At 44.4% G+C, this 21,508-nt stretch overlaps 1 protein-coding gene across 2 annotated transcripts in view; it reads right to left on the bottom strand.

Annotated features, from left to right (window-relative positions):
- YWHAQ (tyrosine 3-monooxygenase/tryptophan 5-monooxygenase activation protein theta) overlaps positions 1-18,578 on the bottom strand; it is a 47,430-nt gene extending 28,852 nt beyond the window's left edge. Inside the window, exons 1-2 of one of the 2 annotated variants that reach the window (XM_048845472.1) lie at positions 18,421-18,578; positions 16,563-16,941 (exon numbers count right to left, since the gene is read on the bottom strand). In XM_048845472.1, coding sequence (XP_048701429.1) covers positions 16,563-16,856 — 294 coding nt within the window. In that variant the 5' untranslated portion in view covers positions 16,857-16,941; positions 18,421-18,578. The remainder of the gene's footprint in view (positions 1-16,562; positions 16,942-18,420) is intronic. The other variant, XM_048845473.2, reaches the window with a different exon arrangement.
- Positions 18,579-21,508: the final 2,930 nt, after the last annotated feature.

Here is a 21,508-nt window from a genome sequence, read left to right as displayed (position 1 = left end):
TCAGCTGTTTTGCAGCGCTCAGGAAGCATGCAGCCTCCCCCCTCCTCCAATCTGCAGCAATCAGCTGTTTCGGGGCATTCAGGAGGCTCTGGGGGGAGCAGGGACAAGCTACATGCTGTGTTCTCACTCCTCCCCCCACCAACTCCTGAACCCTGCTAAATAGCTGATTGCTGCAGGCAGGAGGCGCGGGGAGGAATGGGGTGGGAGGAAGGAGTTGCTGATCTGTGGGGCTGACGGCAAGCAGGAGGTGCTGGGGGTGGTGGAAGGGACCTGATTGGGGGCTGATGGCCCACCCTGGTTCCAAGCCCCCAAGGCCAAACATTGCGCAACTTTAAAATGTGTATGTTCTCTAATAGATCAGCGATGTAACAACGAAACAATGTTGTTAACTGGGACAACTGTACACCAAGATCATCTCTGATACGTGTTTGTCTAAACCAGAGATGGCCAACCCGAGCCTGAGAAGGAGCCAGAATTTACCACTGTACATTTGCCAAAGAGCCACAGTAATACATCAGCAGCCCCCCGCCACCTCCCACCCACTGGCAAGTCGCACCAATCAGCACCTCCCTGCACCTCCAGATCAGCTGTTTCGTGGCATGCAGGAGGCTCGGGAAGGGGGAAGGAGCAAGGGCATGGAAGGCTCAGAGGAGGGGGTGGGAAGGGGTGGAGTGGGGGCATGGCCTGTGGCAGAGCCAGGGGTGGAGCAGTGAACAACCCCCGACACATTGGAAAGTTGGCGCCTGTAGCTCCAGCCCTGGAGTTGGTGCCTATACATAGAGCTGCATATTAACTTCTCAAGAGCCGCATGTGGCTCCGGAGCCATAGGTTGGCCATCCCTAGTCTAACTGTTCTTAAAGACCCCCCAATGACTAGGGCCCTACCAAATTCATGATCCATTTTGGTCAATTTCAGGGTCACAGGATTTTAAAAATCATAAGTTTCATGATGTCAGCTAAATCTGAAATTTCACAATGTTGTAATTGCACGGGTCCTGATCAAAAAAGGAGGGTTTCTTTGGATGGGGGGTGGGTGGGTGGGTGGTTTCCCACAAGGTTATTGTAGAGGGGGTTGCGATACTGCTACCCTTACCTCTGTGCTGCCTTCAGAGCTGGGCAGCTGGAGAACAGCAGCTGCTGGCTGGGATCCCAGCTCTGAAGGCAGAGCTACCTCTAGCAGCAGCAGAGGTAAGGATGGCATGGTATGGCATTGCTACTCTTACTTCTGCACTGCTGCTTCCGGGGCGCTGCTGTCAGAGATAGGTGCCTGGCCAACAGCCACCCAGCTCTGAAGGCAGCACAGAAGTAAGGGTGGCAATATCATGACCTCCATGAAAATAACCTTTTGATTCTCCTGCAACTCCCTTTCGGGTCAGGACCCCCAATTTGAAATGCTGGTCTTCCCAGTGAAATCTGTACAGTATAGGGTTAAAAAAAAAACAAAACACCACACCACACAGATTTCAGGGTCTGTGATGAGTTTTTCATGGCCGTGAATTTGGTAGGACCCTACCAATGACAGGGATTCCACAACCTTCTTTGGAAGCCTATTCTAGGCTCCTTAACTATCCTTGTAGTTAAGTTTTTCCTAAATCCATGGAACTTTTGTTGCCTCAAAACAGGAGCTCTTCACTTCACCAAGTGGATAGCCTGCCCCTTAGCAGGGAAAAAAGCTTGTGCCAGTCAATATGTTTAAATATAGGCATCTGAATTAAGTAGCAAAAAGTTACAGAAGTCAATGGTCACAGACGCACAATATTCTTGAAATGGAGATTTATTATTATAGGCAATTTATAAATGGACAGAATTGTTTGTAAGGCACTTTAGAACCCTAAAGGCCAATACAAAAGTCTTCAGGAAACCACATAATCACTAGATCAGAGGTAAACTTCTGTCATTGATCAGAAACTGGCAAAGAGACAAAATAAGAATAAATGGTAAGTTTGACATGATACTTTATCTGTGGTCTCCTATTATCAGGGTTGGAAATATTCACTAGTGACCTAGAAAGGACAAATGGGGGGAATGAGATGACAAAATTTAAGTCAGAACTAAAGACTGAGGCCTGGTTTACACTCAAAGTTAAGGTAGCCCAGCTACATCGTCAGGGGTGTGAAAACTCCACACTTCTGAGTGGCAAGGTTAAGCTGACCTAACCCCCGGCATACACAGCGCTATGTTGACTAAAGAATTCTTCCGTTGATCTAGCTACCGCCTCTGAAGGAGATGAAGCATTACAGCTGCACCTCTGTAGCATTTCAAATGTAGACAAGCCCCAAGGCACTCAAGAGCCTTAACAGACAGGTGAATGGAGAGCACCCTGGTATATGAAATTCAGTATTGAAAAAAGAAAGTAGTAATTTTTACAACTCAGATATTGTTAGTAAATAAGTAATAATTCAGGTAGACCATTTGATGTCATTATTGACAGCTTAATGAAAGCCCCTGCTCACTGAATATGGTAGTCAGAAAAGCAAACATTCAAATGTCTAAAGAATGGATTAGGATTCACTGAAATTATAATTTCAGGTTATTAGTATACTCCAAAATGGAACATTTTATTCTGATCATGCCTTCTCAAGGTGAAAGGAAGGAAGGAAGAAAGGAAGGAAGGAAACGTTCAGAAACATGGAACAACGTCCATATTAGGAAAGACAAAAATATTGGATACAATTCAGCAGAGATGGATGCATGCAATAGCAAAAGGTATATGGAAAAAAGCCTAGCGGACATTCAAAAAGGAGGAAACGCAAATGCAGAAACAACATGCAGTTACAATAGACAGGATAGAGTTTAAAATATATAAAACCCTCATGTTTCAGGGCATGTGCTAACCACTCATGGGATCATGAAGGAATTGTTCCATAGACTATTTTCCATGGTAGATTTTATTACCTTATTTGAAAATCTTGTATTGGAAAAAGGATACCTGACCAGGTGAGCTTCCGATCCAGTATGAAACTGGAACGTTTTGCTGTTTCACCAATGCTATTTTAAGATTTACATTGATCCAAATGAGTGCCTTGGTGCAGAACTCCAAATTAATTATCTTCAGTTTTCATAGCTTCTAGAGCAGTGGTTAGGCTCCCGAAAATTTCATCCCATGTCCTCCTTTGGGCTCACCTCTTAATGCGACTCCTCCAGGGCCAGCAATGATGCCAATTCACATATTTCAGGGAAGAGAGCAAGTTTTCCAGCCCTACATCCCCCAATCCACATCCAGCCTTGCTAACCCCTTCTGCAGGAGGGAGTTGCCATTGCAATCCAGACTGGGCATCCCTACTTGAGCAGTGTCAGCAGCACAGGTTTCCCCTCCCTGCCAGGCTGGGGGGGCTCAGCACCATCAACCCTTGGAATCTGCTACCAGGGACCAGCCGCTTGAGAGCCAACTCTCTGTGCCTCTAATGCCTTCCCTGGGATGAAATCATGAACAGCTGCACTCCTAAATGGCATTCCTGGCCAATGCTGCACCTCTTCCCCCTCCCCCCCCCTTATGCCTCCCTGCTGGCTTGGGACTTCCTATTGCACTGAGAGGAGCTGCTGTGGGTTCCAGCAGGACCACCAAGCAGGCAGAGCAGAATCCAGATGTGAGCTGTGCTCCCTCCAAGGCCTCCCACACCTTACTCCTTACCCTCCTCCCTCCTGGCTTGACATCTCAAACCCTCCCAACTCCCACTTACCCTTTCACAATATCCATGGGGGGGTGGTGGTGGTGGTGGTCACAACCCAGTTGAGGAAACACTGTTGTACAGTGTTACCTTTTTTCATTTCCATTTTTTTGAATGACTCTCACTAATATTAGTAATATTCTCAGCACTGTCTGGAGCGTTTCTCGACCATGAGTGCCAACCTCTGGGCAGACACCTAAACTGGTGGTCTGTTCTATAATTACATTTCACCAAGCCAGTAACAAATGTCAACTCCTAGATCACTGTATAGTAACAATATTACTGTAGAGTCACAGACAGTCCCCTTAAGCTCTCCAGTCTATCTGATCTACCAACAGCTCCTTTCGGAGGTTTATGCTTGTATAAAATGATTGTCCGGCAAGCAGAAGAAATGACCCACTGAAATCCTAATAAAATGTAATTTTTCAATTATTGCAAGGTTCAGGTTTTCCCTTTCTAGAAACTGCTTTCCTTAGGTTGTTCTAAGCAGCTTATATTTTTATGCATGCATACATTATAAGAGGAAGTTCCCCCCAAAAGGGTGTCAGATGCAAGGATGTTTAACCTGGTAGGAGTCATAGCTAAGCAGCAAGATCCTTGTCTATCAACATGCTGATTTAAACGAGTATGATTAACTAATCACTTTTTTGAAACATTGACTTAATATGTTTGTACACAAGACTTTGGTTGCTGGAACCTTGTTTTCCCCATCAACAGTCTTCATAAATTAGTTTTACCAGTTCATAATAGCCTTAAGACTATGGAAGCTATGAAGAGTCACCCAGACAATAAAGGTAGTCCTTTTAGTTGCCATTACCTAAACACAAAGAGTTGATGAGCCAACTGCCCTCTGTCAGTTAGTTTCCTTTCTTATTTTTCACAATGACCAAGTAACCCTTTGCTCTGTTCCCAACTTTACCCCCAAATTAATTCAGATTTCCACAGGAGTCAGGACATTAGTTTACCTTTCTCAAATAGCCTTTGAAAAAGGAACAGCTGTTGCTGCATTTCTTAGCCATTGCTAAGATCACAATGTTTTACCTACATACAGTTGATAAATTCAGGATCTCAACTTATATTTATCATGAGTTTCAGGTTATGTTTCAGTATTAAGATTAAGAACGCATATAGAGTGAGCGCCTAACACATTCCACAGGTACTTAAGCTTAATTCCTCTCATAACATAGCCACCTCCTGGGTGCAGAAAGAATCTGCCCCAGTGTACGACCTCTGCTGAATTGCCAGATGACACGATACATAATGTCACTGGGTGGATTTTGCAACCTCCTCCAAAACAGCATTCAGTTCTAGGGTCCTGAATGTTGTAGTCCAAGATTTCTCTTGTTCAATTTGGCCATCTAGTTTGAGGACTGCTAGACAGAACTGATTCCACATTGTGGAAGCCCCTAGTAGGGGAGTTTCTTCCATCTGTAAATTGCATTTCTGCTCTGGTGTTCAACAATTTGGAATCTCACCCAGAATCCTAATTAGTATATAGTTTTAAATTATGGTTCTGGCATTATCAACTCTGCGAAATTTGACTGGTTTCTGAATGGTTGCCAACTGTAGAAAAAAAGCACCAAGTCTATCGGCCAATTGGTGAAGATACTCTGAAGATATTCAATTCAACGAAACAGCAGCAACCCACTATCCAGATTGTTTTAAAACACCTCTCCTACTTTCTTCTCTCCCCCAAGAAGAAAAATACATATGGGATGCACATTTACACATGGGACCACAGTTCCTCCTTTTCCCCTGAATCCAGTATCTGACAGCCTGCTGAATCCATCATAATCTGGGCAAAATTATCTAGTGACAAAATCTGAAATGGAAAAAATAACCACAGAGGATTCTAGAGTCAGGGATTACAGGCAGACTTCAAAGAAGTCTCAAGCTCAACTATGGAGTGGTAACAACATTCATAAATCTCTCAGTTTTATATAGCTTGTTGGATTAAATTTTATCCTTTTAACTTTTTAAATGTAGCCTTTCCAAAATCATGTACTTATACCAGAAATTTAACAAGAAATTTCCACAAGAATTAGAGAGGGTTTTTTTAGGGCTGTTGATTAATCGCAGTTAACTCATGCAATTAACTCAAAAAATTGTGATTAAAAAAATTAATCGCAGTTTTAATAGCACTGTTAAAAAGAATACCAGTTGAAATTTATTAAATATTTTGGATGTTTTCTACATTTTCAAATATATTGATATCAATTACAACACAAAATAAAAAATGTGAGCACTGTACACTTTGTATTACAAATATTTGCACTGTAAAAATGATAAATTAAATAGTATTTTTCAATTCACCTCACACAAGTACTGTAGTGCAATACGTATTGTGAAAATGCTACTTACAAATATAATTTGTTACACAACTGCACTCAAAAACAAAATGTAAAACTCTAGAGTCTACAAATCCACTCAGTCCTACTACTTGTTCAGCCAATTGCTAAGACAAACAAGTTTGTTTACATTTAAAGGAGATAATGGTGCCTGCTTCCTACTTACATTCCAGCCACCATTCCAGAGGACATGCTTCCACACTGAGGACGCTCGTTAAAAAATGTGTTAATTACCTTTGTGACTGAACTCCGGGGGGGAGGGGGGTGGGCGGCACCAGGGGGGAGACACTGTACATCTTCTGCTCTGTTTTACCTGCATTCTGCCCTATATTTCATGTTATAGCAGTCTTGGATGATGACCCAGCACTTTGTTCATTTTTAAGAACAATTTCACCGCAGATTTGACAAAATGCAAAGAAGGTACCAATGTGAGATTTCTAAAGACAGCTACACCACTTGACCCAAGGTTTAAGAATTTGAAGTGGCTTGCCAAATCTGAGAGGGACGAGTTGTGCTGCGTGCATTCAGAAGTCTTAAAAGAGCAACGCACTGGTATGGAAACTACAAACCCGAATCACCAAAAAAGAAAAATCAACCTTCTGCTGGTAGCATCTAACTCAGATGATGAAAATGAACATGTGTTGGTCTGCATTGCTTTGGATAGTTATCGAGCAGAACCTGTCATCAGTATGGACACACATGCTCTGGAATGATGGTTGAAGCATGAAGAGACATATTAATCTTTAGTGCATCTGGCACGTAAATATCTTGCGACACCAGCTACAGCAGAGCCATGTGAACACCTGTTCTCACTTGCAGGTGGCATTGTAAACAAGAAGCGGGCAACATTCTCTAGATATTAATATAACAGACATCACGGAACTCAAATGTTCTGAAATTGGATCACACCAATAAGATGTCAATTAGGTCAGATTGAAAGAGAGAAAAAAAAAATCGAATCTTGAGCAACACCAGAGTCAGTTCTTCCTGATTCAAATTTCAATGAATTCCATAAGAAATCAGGTGGATTAAAATCAATGACTTTTTAAAAAAGCATCAGATGTTTTTAAATTGATATTAAATACAGGCGTTTTTTAAAAGTATTCTAAAGTTGTTAAATTTTTTTATTACAATTAAATTTGAAATTTAAAAAACTTATGTTGAGGACTAAGCTGATATCTATTAAAGTCATTTAAATTAAATACAAAAATAATTACTATTCAGAAGTACACAGTTCTTGCTGAGTTTTAAAAAAGTCACTGGCTAATCAACTGGAATCTGAATTTGCTGAAGTGCTAAACCAGCTTTTGACAGCAGTAGCTTCCTTCTGCAGATGGAGACTCCTTCTTAGTTACAGTCTACTCCTCTAGTTTAGTTCAATTACTAGCTCATACCAGTCAAGAAACCAACTGAGTTGAAAAAGCAGGAAAGCTTGTTTTCTTCTACCAATCAGAAGAACAGAGAGGATGAGATCTACTAGTTCTAAAGTCTTGAAGGACATAGCGATCAGATACAATCAATTCAATTCAATAACTACAGATAATACTGCCTGTGTTTACTAAAAAAAGGTTTATATGCAAAACATTGAATGCAAAAATTAAAAAGACTGTGTATCCAGGACACTAAAGGTAGTTCTATTAAATAATAAAAATGCTGTTTTTGTGCATTTCTAATTGACTATGAATTTCCATCCAAATAGAGCTTGACACAAATTGCAAGCCAAAAATTAATCTAGTTAAAAAGTTATTCTATATACCTTCTTAAATAAATGAGAATACATAGAGGGGATACTCCTGGTTAGCAAAGAGACGCACCAAATGTAGTTGCAAATTGACATGAGAACCAGCCACTCTTTAATAAATTGTACAAGTGCAAAATAGATTTAAATCAAGGTTTCCTGCTTGCTGATTTAAAATCATGATTTAAATCAATCCACCCTGTAAGAAACCTGTATGTACAATTTGAAGTAGGAAAGATTTCTCAAGATGAAGTTTCATGATTCCTACTGTACACATGCATATATATATTAAAGGTGCATTGCCTATCCTTTCCACCCCATTCATACTACTTTCCAAAACAGTAACCTCTTACTGAAAGCAGAGAATAGGAATACTCTGCATTATATGCACACCATGATTCTTCCTCTACAGAATCACATTGTAGAATCTAAAATTTTGAATTATCATAATTGTTTCTACTCTTTATGGTTCAAATTGTGAACAAAGGGTAAACTCATGCAGTGGTTGCCTCAGATATGCCCCAGTTGTCTTTGAGGCAATTAACTCAAACTCAGTATCAACATTACCGATATAAACAATGAAATTAGTGGCAACAATCAGCTAATGTGATTATTCTTTCCAACCAAACTGATTTTGACATCATCCCAGCTGTCAATAGACCATACTGTCTTCTATTCAGCTGCCACACCCTATGGATTACATTTACAATTGTATGCATTTCAGTACAAAATTTTACAGTTCACTGAAGATCCAGGGGCAACATAAAACAAGGTTAATATCAAACATGAACACTGTTTGTTGAATTAGTGAAATGAGTAATATAAAAGCCTTAGTTTATTTCTGAAGCCTTTGTAAGAGACAAGGGTCTCTCCAGCAGAATTCAGATAAAAAAATGCCAATTTGGGAGTTGGTTTTTTTTACTTCATCATAATCTAAGAGACTTAGGTTGAAAGCCTATTCTGTGTCTGTGATAACCATGTAACTGCTCCAGCAGATGTCTCAGAATCTGAGAGAGCAATCAATCATCTCAAGTTTTATTAAATAGTGCTAATTACCTTCTTTTGAAAATGTAAGTATATTCAAAAACCTCAGTGTTTTAATATACAAGATTGAGTTTATACAATAACCCTATTCTCATATCTGACTTTTGAAGTCTACTGTTACAAAAACCCACCCATGGAAAGAATGGAAAATATAGAGAAACAGGATTTAAAGAGCTAATCAGCACTGCAACCACCAGTTCAGTTTTGTATCCACAAGAAACATTCACATTAAAAAAAAAAAAATCAAGTGAACACAAGTTCCAATGCCTATGTAAACTATACTTGGCAGAGGCTGCAAATAGGCTTCTTCGCACTCCTTATTACATTAGCCTTTGCTAATGATGTTTTGGGCAGCTTAGGGAAACGCAAGATGTCCTAATGCGCACAGTTTCTTTCAAATATTAAAGCTGTCATCTGATATTAACGTTCCATTATGTCTAAGCATTCTCTCATCAGGAGAAAGTGTAGTTCTATAGATCCAACCCTAAAGTTGGTAGTGTACGCCATTTTATTCAATGTGAAATAAAACTGCCCTAAAATAAAACAGCCACAGCGCATTTACGGTTAGCAACTCAAGTGAGGTTACCAATAGCCTTTCTAAATTAATAGATTCCAAGGCCAAAAGGGACTACACTGTGATCATCTAGTCCAGTGGTGGGCAACCTGTGGCCCGTCAGGGTAACCCGCTGGCGGGCCGCCAGACAGGTTGTTTACATTTGCATGGCCGCCCGCATCTCCCAGCGGCTGCGGTTTACTGTTCCCGGCCAATGGTAGCTGCGGGAAGTGGCATGGGCCACAGGGACGTGCTGGCTGCCACTGCCTGCAGCTCCCATTGGCCAGGAACGGCGAATTGCGGCCACTGGGAGCAGTGGGGGGCCGTGCAAATGTAAACAACCTGTCTGGCAACCCTCCAGCGGATTATCCTGATGGGGCATGTGCAGCCCGCGGGTTGCCCACCACTGATCTAATCTGCCCTCCTGTTTAACACAGGCTATAGAATTTCCCCACAATGATTTCTTATGAACTAGAGTATCTTTTAGAAAATCATCCTATGTTGATTTAAAAAACTGCAAGTGATGAAGAATCTACCACGAACGTTGGTAAAATTGTTCCAATAGTTAAATCACACTCACTTAAAAATGTATGCCTCATTTCCAGTTTGAATTTGTCTAGCTTCAATTTCCAGCCATTGGATCCTGTTAAAAACTTTGCATACTAGATTGAAGAGAACAAGTTTGTTCCCCATATATGTACTTACAGAATCTGATCAAGTCACCCCTTAAACAGTCTCTTTAAGCTAAAAAGGAGCTCTCTCTAAATCACATACAGCATGTTTTCCCTAATCCTTTTGTCACTCTCATGGCTCTCCTCAGAGCCCTCTCCAGTTTAACAACATCCTTCTTGAATCATTTTACTGATCAAATGACTGATTTCTGATACATTTTAAAAAACTAGTAGCCACCATGTTAGCCTGGTAAGAAAGTCTGATCAGCCATCACACAACAAGCTTTGAGAGGTGGGATGACAGTATTTTATGCTGTTTCCTGATTAAGTACCTGACCCGCATGATTGACTCAAAGCGGCTACAATTTGAGGGATTTTTTTTTTTTTAAATAGAAAAGGCATGAAACAAGGAACATCAGCATCTCGAAAGTTAGCCATTCTTAAATTTTAAGATTTAGTTTCAGTACTGTCCGCACATTACCGTACCAATTTATTTTCAGTTTAAAAATCTCTTCCCTTTGTTGTATTAAAAGCCCCAACGAACTAGGGACATAGAAACTGATATACAAAGTTATCTAACACAGAAAGTACACAAATTAAACATGAAATAATGAACTTTGAGAAACATTTGCAATCTGCTATGTCCCTTGAAGGGTGAAGTACTAAGGACCTTGAAGTTGGTACACGGTATCACAGAAGCCTGCCATATTGTGAAAAATCTCCATTCCCTTCTCTCCACACAAAAGGCAGCAAAGCTAGGAATCAAGACTGCTATCAGTAGCATACAACAGGTTTCAGAGTAACAGCCATGTTAGTCTGTATTCGCAAAAAGAAAAGGAGTACTTGTGGCACCTTAGAGACTAACCAATTTATTTTGAGCATGAGCTTTCGTGAGCTACAGCTCACTTCATCAGATGCATACCGTGGAAACTGCAGCAGACTTTATATACACACAGAGATCATAAAACAATACCTCCTCCCACCTCACAGTCCTGCTGGTAATAGCTTATCTAAAGTGATCATCAAGTTGGGCCATTTCCAGCACAAATCCAGGTTTTCTCACCCTCCACCCCCCCCCACACACAAACTCACTCTCCTGCTGGTAATAGCCCATCCAAAGTGACAACTCTCTACACAATGTGCATGATAATCAAGGTGGGCCATTTCCTGCACAAATCAAAAGGTTCTCAGCCACCACTGTACTGTTTACACTCTGCTACACCACACTTTAATTGCTTCTCAAAGGAAGGGTGCACCACAGCTTTTGATAGTATGATGCATTTCGAACTATTCCATCTTTTAAAAACCTGAAAGCTGTAGCCATTAAGATGCACTGGATGATTGCGAATGCAGCAATGTTAATATGCTCAAGCTTTGAGCATGCCAGGCAAGTTTAACACTACATTTAACCACACTCATAAAAGTAGAAGTTATGGATTGTTTACTTTATCTTTCTAAAATTCTTTATTCATCAGTTATATGGAATCAGTTATTTATAATCAGTTATATAGAAATCAAATTCCATGCCACCAAGTGTGGGGAATTGTGAGATCTTCAAAAGCACAGTGACTTGGGACTTGTGCTCCTAAATCACTTACGCACTTTTGAAAATTCCACAGTTTTAGTCATTCAATAGTATCCAGTAGAACAATCAAGAAATTAAACCAGCTTTACTGAAAGTTTCTCAGCATATGGGCAACAAATGACATTCAAACTGCAAGTTTTCTGCCAAAGCCATACCGTAACCGTGCTATGCTTTTGTTTCAATGACCATTCTCTTGCCTGAAGGATTAAATCCCCCGTCACTTGTGAAACTTCATCAAGATTATCTTAAGTTCCATCTTCTGCTTTTGGGACACAATTAGCACCAATAACATCTTATCACACAGTTGTGACCAACTGTGTCCACTGATGAGAGCTGTATGTGAATGGCTTGCAAGAGAGCAGGTAACTTAAAATCAAATTAAGAATTTTAAACGGCCTGCAGTACAAGTATTTCAGTGGAGATAAGAATAGTAATTTTTTTTTAAAAATTATGATTTATTATTATTATTAAACCAGGAGAGCTGGAGCACTCTTTAGGGAAAAAAGGAATGTCAGGCTCAATGTTACAGCATTTTTGTTATTTAACGACAGTAGAACCTCACAGTTATGAACACCTCAGGAATGGAGGTTGTTTGTCACTCTGAACAAAATGTTGTTGTTGTTTTCAGATGTCTACTACTGAACAATGACTAAATACAGCTTTGAAACTTTACTATGCAGAAGAAAAATGCTGCTTTTAACCATCTTAATTTAAATGAAATAAGCAGAGAAACAGTTTGCTTACCATGTCAAATCTTTTTTAAACTTTCCCTTTTTTTTTTTTAAAGTAGTTTATGGCTAACATACAGTAACTCCTTGCTTAAGGTTGTAGTTATGTTCCTGAAAAATGTGACTTTAAGCGAAAAGATGTTAAGCGAATTCAATTTCCCCATAAGAATTAATGTAAACGGGGGGGTTAGGTTCCAAGGAATTTTTTTTTCACCAGACAAAAGACTAATATACATACACACATACACACGCACACACACAATAAGTTTTAAACAAACAATACTGGTACACAGAAATGATGACTGTGAAGCTTGGTTGAAGTGGTGAAGTCAGAAGGTGGGATATTTCCCAGGTGATGCCTTACTGCTAAATGATGAACTAGCAATTGGCTGAATCCTCAAGGGTTAACTCATTGTTAATGTAGCCTCACACTCTACAAGGCAGCACGAATGGAGGGAGGGGAGACAGCATGGCAAACAGAGAGAGACAGACCCTGTGTGTAAGAAAGAGATATGTGCATTGCTCCTTTAAGTACACTGACTCCACTCTTAAGTACACTGCCTTTTTAAGTTAATCAGCAAGCTGAGACACAGCTGCTGCCAGGAAGCTCCCTCTGTCCTGAGCCCTGTCATGTATTCTCCCCCCCCCCCCCCCCCCGCTCCATGGAAGATGGGGTAAGTGGGGTGCAGGAGCAGGGGGACATCTTGATATTAGCCCCACCCTTTTCATCTCCCCCACACCCCCCAGCAAGCAGGAGGCTCTGGAGAGCAGCTCCAAGGCAGAGGGTAGGAGCAGCACATGGCAGTGGGAGAAGGGACAGCTGAACTGCTGGCAATTGATAACCTCCTGGGCAGCTGCCGCATGGGGAACTTAGGGGAATGGGGAGCTGACAGGGGGGCTGCCGGTCCACCCTGGTTCTAAGTCCCCACCAGCTAGCTGCAATGGGCTGCTCTTCCTGCAAGCAGTGGACAAAGCAGGCAGCTGCCAAACGACATTATAAGGGAGCATTGCACAACTTTAAACAAGCATCTTCCCTAACTGATCAGCAACATAACAAAGTTAACCAGGACAACTTTAAGTGAAGAGTTACTGTAGTATGGTGTTGTATTTGCCCCCCCTTTTTGGGGGGGGGGGGAACACATTGCTGCTGTCTGGCTGCATACTTCCAATTCCAAATGATGTGTGCAGTTTGACTGGTCACTTCATAACTCTGGTATTCATAACTCTGAAGTTCTACTTAGCAGTATTTCACATGCTGCAGATTTATATATGCAGATTACTAGAACAGCATATATACATTTGTGAAAGCTGAGCTGTATAGACAGTGACAAAATATTTTATTAGTAACATAACTGAGTAATAGCAGCCACCTTCTGCACCCAAAATATCCACCCTTTTTAGATTGCAACAGTTTACTGACTGACAAGGATCCCTTCCATATTGGTTGCAAACAGTTATTGCATTTACCACAGCCTAGACTACAGAGAAGTTTTGTACTAAAGTGATAACCTTTGAGAGGTAGCTTACCAGAGTCGGAACTTAATATTCCTGGAAACCAGGAATAACTTCAAGTTACTTTGAAATTTGATTAAAAGGTATGATGTGCTGAAGGGGGCTCACTAGAGCACTTTTTGTTCCTTCTCTAATTCATATACAATCACTGGGAAATTTGTTCTTTATAGAGGCAGTTTCAATCTTTCAGTTGCTGACTCATGGAACAGAGTAGTGGCAGAATGAAGGTAACGAAAAAGAAAATGGGATAAAACTGAAGATGGTGCTGGGAGGGAAAGCAGCAGTATCATAGCTAGCAGTGAAAACTGATAATAAACCCCCTTCTCCCCCCCTCCCTCCCCCCACTACAGGAAGATGTGCATCTTTGTTTCTGCTGATGCCAGGGAACAGGAAAAGCATGTGGCTTTGTAGGTTTCTGTCTTCACTACTTCCTGCAGACTTTAGGGGCAAATGAAAACAGCAAGTTGCCAGTGAAGCCCCAGATGAGAGTAGAGGGAGCATGTTCAGTGAAACTAGGATAAGTTTACTGGGATACGCATATATATCATCTTTGTGAACATTACACATTTGCACTAGTGCCACTACACCAGTTACTGACCAACTGACTAAACTAGGGTAACTTCAGCATAGACAAGACCCAAAAGGGCTCAAAGCTCACATCTCATTCAGTTCCAGAGCCACTAGACCAGTGCATCTCAAGCTATCTGATGTGGGGGACTGGAATTTTTTTTTTCCAATGTGCGTGCAGACTGGCAGCCGATGGCTCACGGACCAGCACCGGTCCGCGGACCACCACTTTGAGTAGCACTGCACTAGACCACTTAGAGAAGCATCTATTAAGATGAAGTAACAAACAGGATGAGACGGTTTAATCACAAAACCTCTTGAGAATTCAATTTGACAAGGGGGTAAAAGTCTCAAAGTCTGGAGGGCTGGTTGGGTGTATGAATTCCAACACACTGGTGGCTAGAGTGATCACAGAAGAGGAGAGATGATTTGAGGGAGCCCCATTGTAATATAATGGCACACCAGTAAGTCTAATTAGAATTCTGCCACAGGAAACAAGAATCAGTCTAAACCTGCGGTTTATGAGTCATACTATTTTTTAAAAAAAATGAAGCTTTAGCAAGTTTTAACCATGCCTGAAACAGTAGACTTTTTTAAAGAAAGTAAATACCCTTTAAGCGTATTAAGGAAAAAGTAGTAATTGTTTTGACTGATTTACCACGTAGCTTCAAATAAATCTTTATAAGAAAACTGCTTAGAATTGTTAGACCATATTTTTAATTCAGAAAAAAAATTCTAGGTGACAGCAAACATTGGAATGTGTAAGTATTTCCACGAAACCCAGGAAAATGTTCTCCCTTGTCAGATAAGCTAGAATTCTTGGCTTGATTTTGCTTCTAAATGACTACTGAAAGAGAAAGCAATAAACACAAGTCTCCTAATCCAAGTGAGTACAATACTAGTTTATTTGTAAGAACTTGCTATCACCTCTTCTTGTCCTAAGATGCCTGAAATATTAGATACCACTTGAAACGTTATTTTATCATTACATTGATAATAAAGTATTCAAGATTTGCTACATGTTTCTAACTGCATTAGACATCTATCTAGCTTTCTGCAGCCAGAACTTTCACTGATCACGTGGAATAGGGTGCTACACCTTCTGCACTGCTGATACAGATTCAGCCCCCACTGTAATGCAGCATATTTGCACCACTGCGAACATCTAGAAGACTAGGGCACTGGCTTAAAAAAAAGCAGCATTTCTGTACTCTTGTATTCATCTACAGCACCTCTTACAAGCTTAAATCTTTGTAGTTTTGCATTATTCCACAATGGCTGCATCTCTACCATGCAAGGCAGTCTGAAGAGTACATCTGCAAGTGCAGGAAGTCTAATTTTCTACAGATTTAATATTTACACCTTCACTGAAAAAGGCTTTATATTTTATATGAATAAAATGTATATTTTATATTAAGACCACTTCTAAAACTATTCAACTTCTTACAAGTCTCCTCTTGATCTGAGGTAACACAGAAGTTTGTGACCAACACCCAACTGAGGACACCAAAGCAGATAATTCAGATATCACTCAGGTTTCAGAGTAGCAGCCGAGTTAGTCTGTATTTGCAAAAAGAAAAGGAGTACTTGTGGCACTTTACAGACTAACAAATTTATTTGAGCATAAGCTTTCGTGAGCTACAGCTTCATGCAATGAAGTGAGCTGTAGCTCACAAAAGCTTATGCTCAAATAAATTTGTTAGTCTCTAAGGTGCCACAAGTACTCCTTTTCTTCTTAGATATCACTCAGTTAATCTGGATGCTTACAACTGTTTTATTAATCAAGAACCACAAAAGGAAGAAAGAAGCTTTCTTGTTTTCCCTTCCAACCCAGTTACTGCAGACAGATAAGCATACTTGCATAATGGTATAGATGGACTTGAGCTCAAATCCTCTGATAACCCCATAACTACAAGACAGTGCTGCATATTGATCTTGCCCTCATCCTTCTTTCCCACACTTCACCATGACACCCCTGCATCCTTCAGTCGAGTAGTGCAATGGCTTACCCCACACCCCAGCATAGTGTCACACACAGATCTCTCACACCCAAACCTATGATCTCACTCCCAAGCACAGACGTATGTATAGATATCTTGTGCATCACTTCCAGAGAGTTGTGAGATGTATCCCCAGTTCCCCAACTCACCAGCACAGTGGTACAGATGGACCTGAGCTCAGACTCCACCTTCTCCCGATAGTCCTTGACAAGCTGCATCTTCTTGTCGTTGGTGTCTGTTTTCTGCTCAATGCTAGAGATGACCCTCCAGGCAGAGCGCCGCCCCCCCACCACGTTCTTGTAGGCCACAGAGAGAAGGTTGCGCTCCTCGTTGGATAACTCAGCACCCTGTTCGGTTACGGCCTTCATGCAGGTGGCCATATCATCATAGCGCTCAGCCTGCTCAGCCAGCTTGGCTTTCTGGATCATCTCGGTCTTCTCCATGGTGGCTGGCAGTGGGGAAAGCGCAGCAAGGCAGAAGGAGAGGCTGTGGCTGTCACACTGTCAAGAGGAAAAGGCACCTCAAAACCTGCCAGGGAGGAAACAGATTAGCCATGTCTCTGGGAGCCAAGAGCTGCAAGACACCACACTCTGCCCCTCCCCAAAACTCAGAAGACACCAAACCAACCATCTCCCCAGGAACCAAGAATCACAGGCCAAAAGGGGTCTCCTCCACTACACCACCCCAAGAGCTATCCTGGAATGAAAAACCCTAGGCCTATACAACCAGCCCATTTCACAGGGAACTGGTTACAGGAGAGGGGAAGTGCACCCATCTCCAGGGCCTCTAAGGAAGGTTAATAACCCAGACCACCAGGACAGGAGAAAACATAACCCAATCTCTCCCCACAGGGGACCAATCTATAAACCAGATGGTGGAAAGAGGCACTCCAGACGCCTCAGCATGGCTTTTGGCTCCACCTCCACTTTCCTCCCTCTCACCCCTGTGTGCACTAGCAGGGCTTGCAGCCTGTGGTTAGTCAAGAAATTAGAGGCAGGGAGGGAAAGAAACAGACGGCTGGAAGCCATTAACCCAACGGGGCCACCCCCAGGAACCTTGCCCAAACCCTTCCCTCTAGGCGTGGGGGTCAGAGTGGTTTGCCTTGAAGGTGGGAGCCATGGGGAGGGGCAGTAAAAGAACCACCAGCCCCAGGGCAGACACAGGAGGACGAACAAGCCCAGAGGACACGGGGAGGAGAAGGCGGTTACCTAGTGCGTGCCTGAGGACTCAACAGCCCCGAAAAGAGAGAATCCGAGGATAAGGGTAGCGATCCGTGCTCCCACAGGCCAAGCAGGAGCATTGGGAGGGGAGCCCGTCGCGGGCGGATCGGGCAGACACGGGGGGGGAGGGGTGCCCCTGAGATGAGAAGACAGAATAAGGGAACCTTTGTCCCTTGGCGAAGGAGGGGGCGCGGGACGAGGCCGGGAGACCACGGGGAGCCTTTCCCTTGAGCAAAGAAAGGGGATGAGGCGCCGGAACAGCGGCAAGCGGATCCGCGTCCCCAGCGCGAGGCAAGGGAAGCAGGGAGCTTCACGTCCCGTGCGGGGAAGCCCCGATCCGAGTCTCCCCGGGGGGGGGGCACCGACACTCTGTCCCTCGGGAGAGGGCGGGGACGGGGGAGTCCCATCCCCCAGGGGGCGCGGCGAGCAGGACTCGCTCAGGCAGGGTGGGTGGGGTCTGCAGGCTCAGGCCGAAGCGGGCGGGGGAGCGGCAACTCCGTCCACGCCTTAGGCCCGGCCCGGCGGTCTCCCGGGTAGGACGGGGCTCGGCAGCTCTTTCCGGGGCAGGGCGCGACCCCTGCCCGGGTAGGCGGGAAGAGCTGCCACCCACGGGGACCCGGGCGAAGGGGAAAGCGTGGTGTCCCCGCGGTCCCGCCGGGCGTGAAATGGCGGCGGCGCTGGCGGGATCTCCCGCGCCCCGACGCGGCTGGGGACTCCGCGCCGCTCTCACAAAATGGAGGACGCGGCGACCGCTCTCATCGCCGTGGCCGACCTCGGCCCCGCTCACCTGGGTCCGCTCCGCTAGGCCGGGCCGGCTGGCGCCGCTGGATCGGGTGCGCTCCGCTCGGGGTTGAGGCGAGGAGAAAGAGCCGCTCCCGTCTCAAGCGAGAGCCAGCGCTAAAGGGCGTTGGCACAGGCAACCCTACCCGCTGCCAGACCCGCGCTCACACGGCCAATCCGAACTCCTGCTCTAAACCGGGGCCCACCCACCGCGTGCGATTAGCCAATCCAGACGTAGCGCGCCGCCGCGGGGGCGGGCACAGACAGGGCGCAAGCTCGGTTGGCCCGTGGGCTGCGGCTGGGGCCACGGGGTTTCCTCCAATTAGATCCAGGGTGAGCTAACGTCACTGTCACCATGGTGATGCTGCTACAACCCCCCCCCCCACGCCTTGCCTTGGGACTGGGAGCCAAGTCTGGGCGCGGCACGAGACAGCGCGGAGGCGCGGCTGGGGCGGCTCGTGCTGCTGCGGCTGGGAGGGGGAGAGGGAGACTCGGAGGCCGGAGAGCGGGTGGGAACGTGGGGATGGGTGTTGCACTGGGGAGCGTGCACCCATAGAGGAGAACTGGGTGGTTGCTGAGGGGGGAGGGTACACTGATAGAGGGGAACTGGGGGTGGGTGCTACATGGGGAAGCGTGCACGGATTGAAGAGAGCTGGGGGGTAGATGCTGAGGGGGAAGCATGCACGGATTGAAGGGAGCTGGGGGGGAAGCATGCACGGATAGAGGGGGAGCTGGGGTGGGTGCTGAGGGGGAAGCATGCACGGATTGAAGGGAGCTGGGGGGGAAGCATGCACGGATAGAGGGGGAGCTGGGGTGGGTGCTGAGGGGGAAGCATGCACGGATTGAAGGGAGCTGGGGGGGAAGCATGCACGGATAGAGGGGGAGCTGGGGTGGGTGCTGACGGGGAAGCATGCACGGATAGAGGGGGAGCTGGGATGGGTGGTGTGGGGGGTAGAAGTGATGGAATGTGCTGAGAACTGGAGGGTAGGGAGGTGGATGTGAAGGCTAGTTAAGTGTCAGTGCTGTTGGAAGTTTAGAGTGCTGTGGAAGTAGGTACTGGGGTTCAGAATGCTACTGAGGATATGGCAATGGGTACTGAAGGGCCAGTGAGCAGCTGGAGGTGGGTTCTGGGGTAGACAAGAGTTGTTGTAGGCATTGGTGGCTTCTGGGATGCATGGGGTGGTGGATGTTATTGCTAGACAATAGGGTCTACCCTACAGGTAAGTGTGAGGGAAATGGGTGGGTGATGCTAGACAGATTTGGTGGGGATGTTGTGCTTGGGGAAATAATAGATGGCTGGTGGGAGGTGTGCAGAATGAGTGTGTGCTGCTGGTTGGTAGATGGGGGTTGGAATGTGTTTGGGAGATGGGTGGGAGATGTGAGGGAATGAAAGGAGCTTTAAAAATTCAAAAATTATTCTATCCTCCACCTCAACAATAGTCTGTTTCTGACCTGGGTTTTGATGATGATCAGCAGGAGAAGTGACTGAGCAATGTTTTTAGGCTTTTTTTTTTTCTCTTGTGGATTTGGTGGGGATAGTTGATGAGGGGGTATTTCAAGAAGGGTGTAGACTTGAGTGGTTAAGTTTATCTTTTTTCTTAGGTGGAAGTGAAAGATCCATAGGACAAATAAAAAATAGTGGATTGAGTTTTCCTTGATTTTTAGGCCTTGTCACCAATCTTTGACCTCTCATGGGGCGGAAGCATGGGGTTGATGATGCAGACAAGAACTCCTCTCTTGCCAACAGTTAGATACTCATAATGGTGTCCTTTTGGAGGGGTTGGTCTGGGGTAGGAGGGGCCAGGGAGAAAAAAGGTAGGAAAAGGGTCGGGATAAATTCCTCCCCGTTTTCTTAATCTAATTATGGCATTTTGAAGATGTTTGGTAATCTTTAATGTGAAGGAAAGAGCTGCAGAAAAAGGGAAGGAGGTATGGATTTTTTTCTCTCTGCTGACTGGAGATAGGGGATTAATAGAAATTGGTTTTGCAGCCAGCCCTAGAGATCCTTATTCTGACAACCAGCTTTGGCATCCATGTCCCTTCAGGGTGTCCAAGAAAGTGGAACAACTGAGCTATGCACTTTGGATACAAAGGCTTGGAATGAGGGGCTTGGTTATAAAACTTATGGTTCTTTGATCCCTGTGGTAATGGGTTGGGGAGACAAGGCAGGAAAAAATCCTAGTTTAAACAAGAATTGTTTAGTTTCTATTGCGTTGGTTTCATCTAGAGGTTGGGGGTATCAGTGGACAAATATTCCAATCTTATGCTCATACATGCTGTTATATATAAAGATTGGTGGTTAATAAACTGTCATCTGTCCATGGTTTAATTAAAGATGACCCCTGCCCCACCAGTCTTGCATGCATTTCTTAAATGCTGATTGAATGATTCTGCTGGACAAGTTTTGGTATAGTTGATTCGAGACAAGCATTGGGTACAGCATGAGCCTAAGAGGAAGTGATGAAGAGATGCTGTGGTTGTGTTCTTTGCAGTCAATCTGAAATACACGAGGTCTCCTACCTCAAAGCTGAATTAAATGCATTCTTGTGTGAGTCCTGGGACTTACTCTAATGGGCAAATCATCCTGCTGCATTGCAAAGTCCCTGCATGAGCTAATACAGTTTCTCACCACAGTGGTTTTGGAATCATCAAGGATGACAACACTCAGTAACTTAAACATAGGCACCGACTCTGTAGGAGCACGCATGGGGAAAAATTAGTGGGTGCTCTGCACCAACTGGCAGCCAAGCTCCCCGCCCCTACCCTTGCCTCCTCCCAGCATGCTGTGTCCCCGCTCCTCCCTTCCTCCCTCCCTCCCAGCGCTTGCCGCCACCAAACCGCTGTAGCAAGTGCTGGGAGGGGGGAGGAGCGGGAATGTAGAGTGTTGGGAGGAGGCGGGGCCGGGGTGGGGATTTGGGGAAGGAGTTGAATAGGGGTAGGGAGGAGGTGGAGTTGAGGTGGGGACTTTGGGGAAGGGGTTGGGGAGCTGAGTACCCACCGGCGCCAGAAGAAGTCGGCGCCTATGAACTTAAACATCCAACTCAGATGATGAGTTCTCTATATTAGCTCAGGATTTCATGGGTACCATGGAGATG

The sequence above is a fragment of the Caretta caretta genome, chromosome 3, assembly GCF_965140235.1.
Source record: "Caretta caretta isolate rCarCar2 chromosome 3, rCarCar1.hap1, whole genome shotgun sequence".
In the NCBI taxonomy this organism is placed as follows: Eukaryota; Metazoa; Chordata; order Testudines; family Cheloniidae; genus Caretta; species Caretta caretta.
This window is presented reverse-complemented; position numbering and strand designations above follow the sequence as displayed.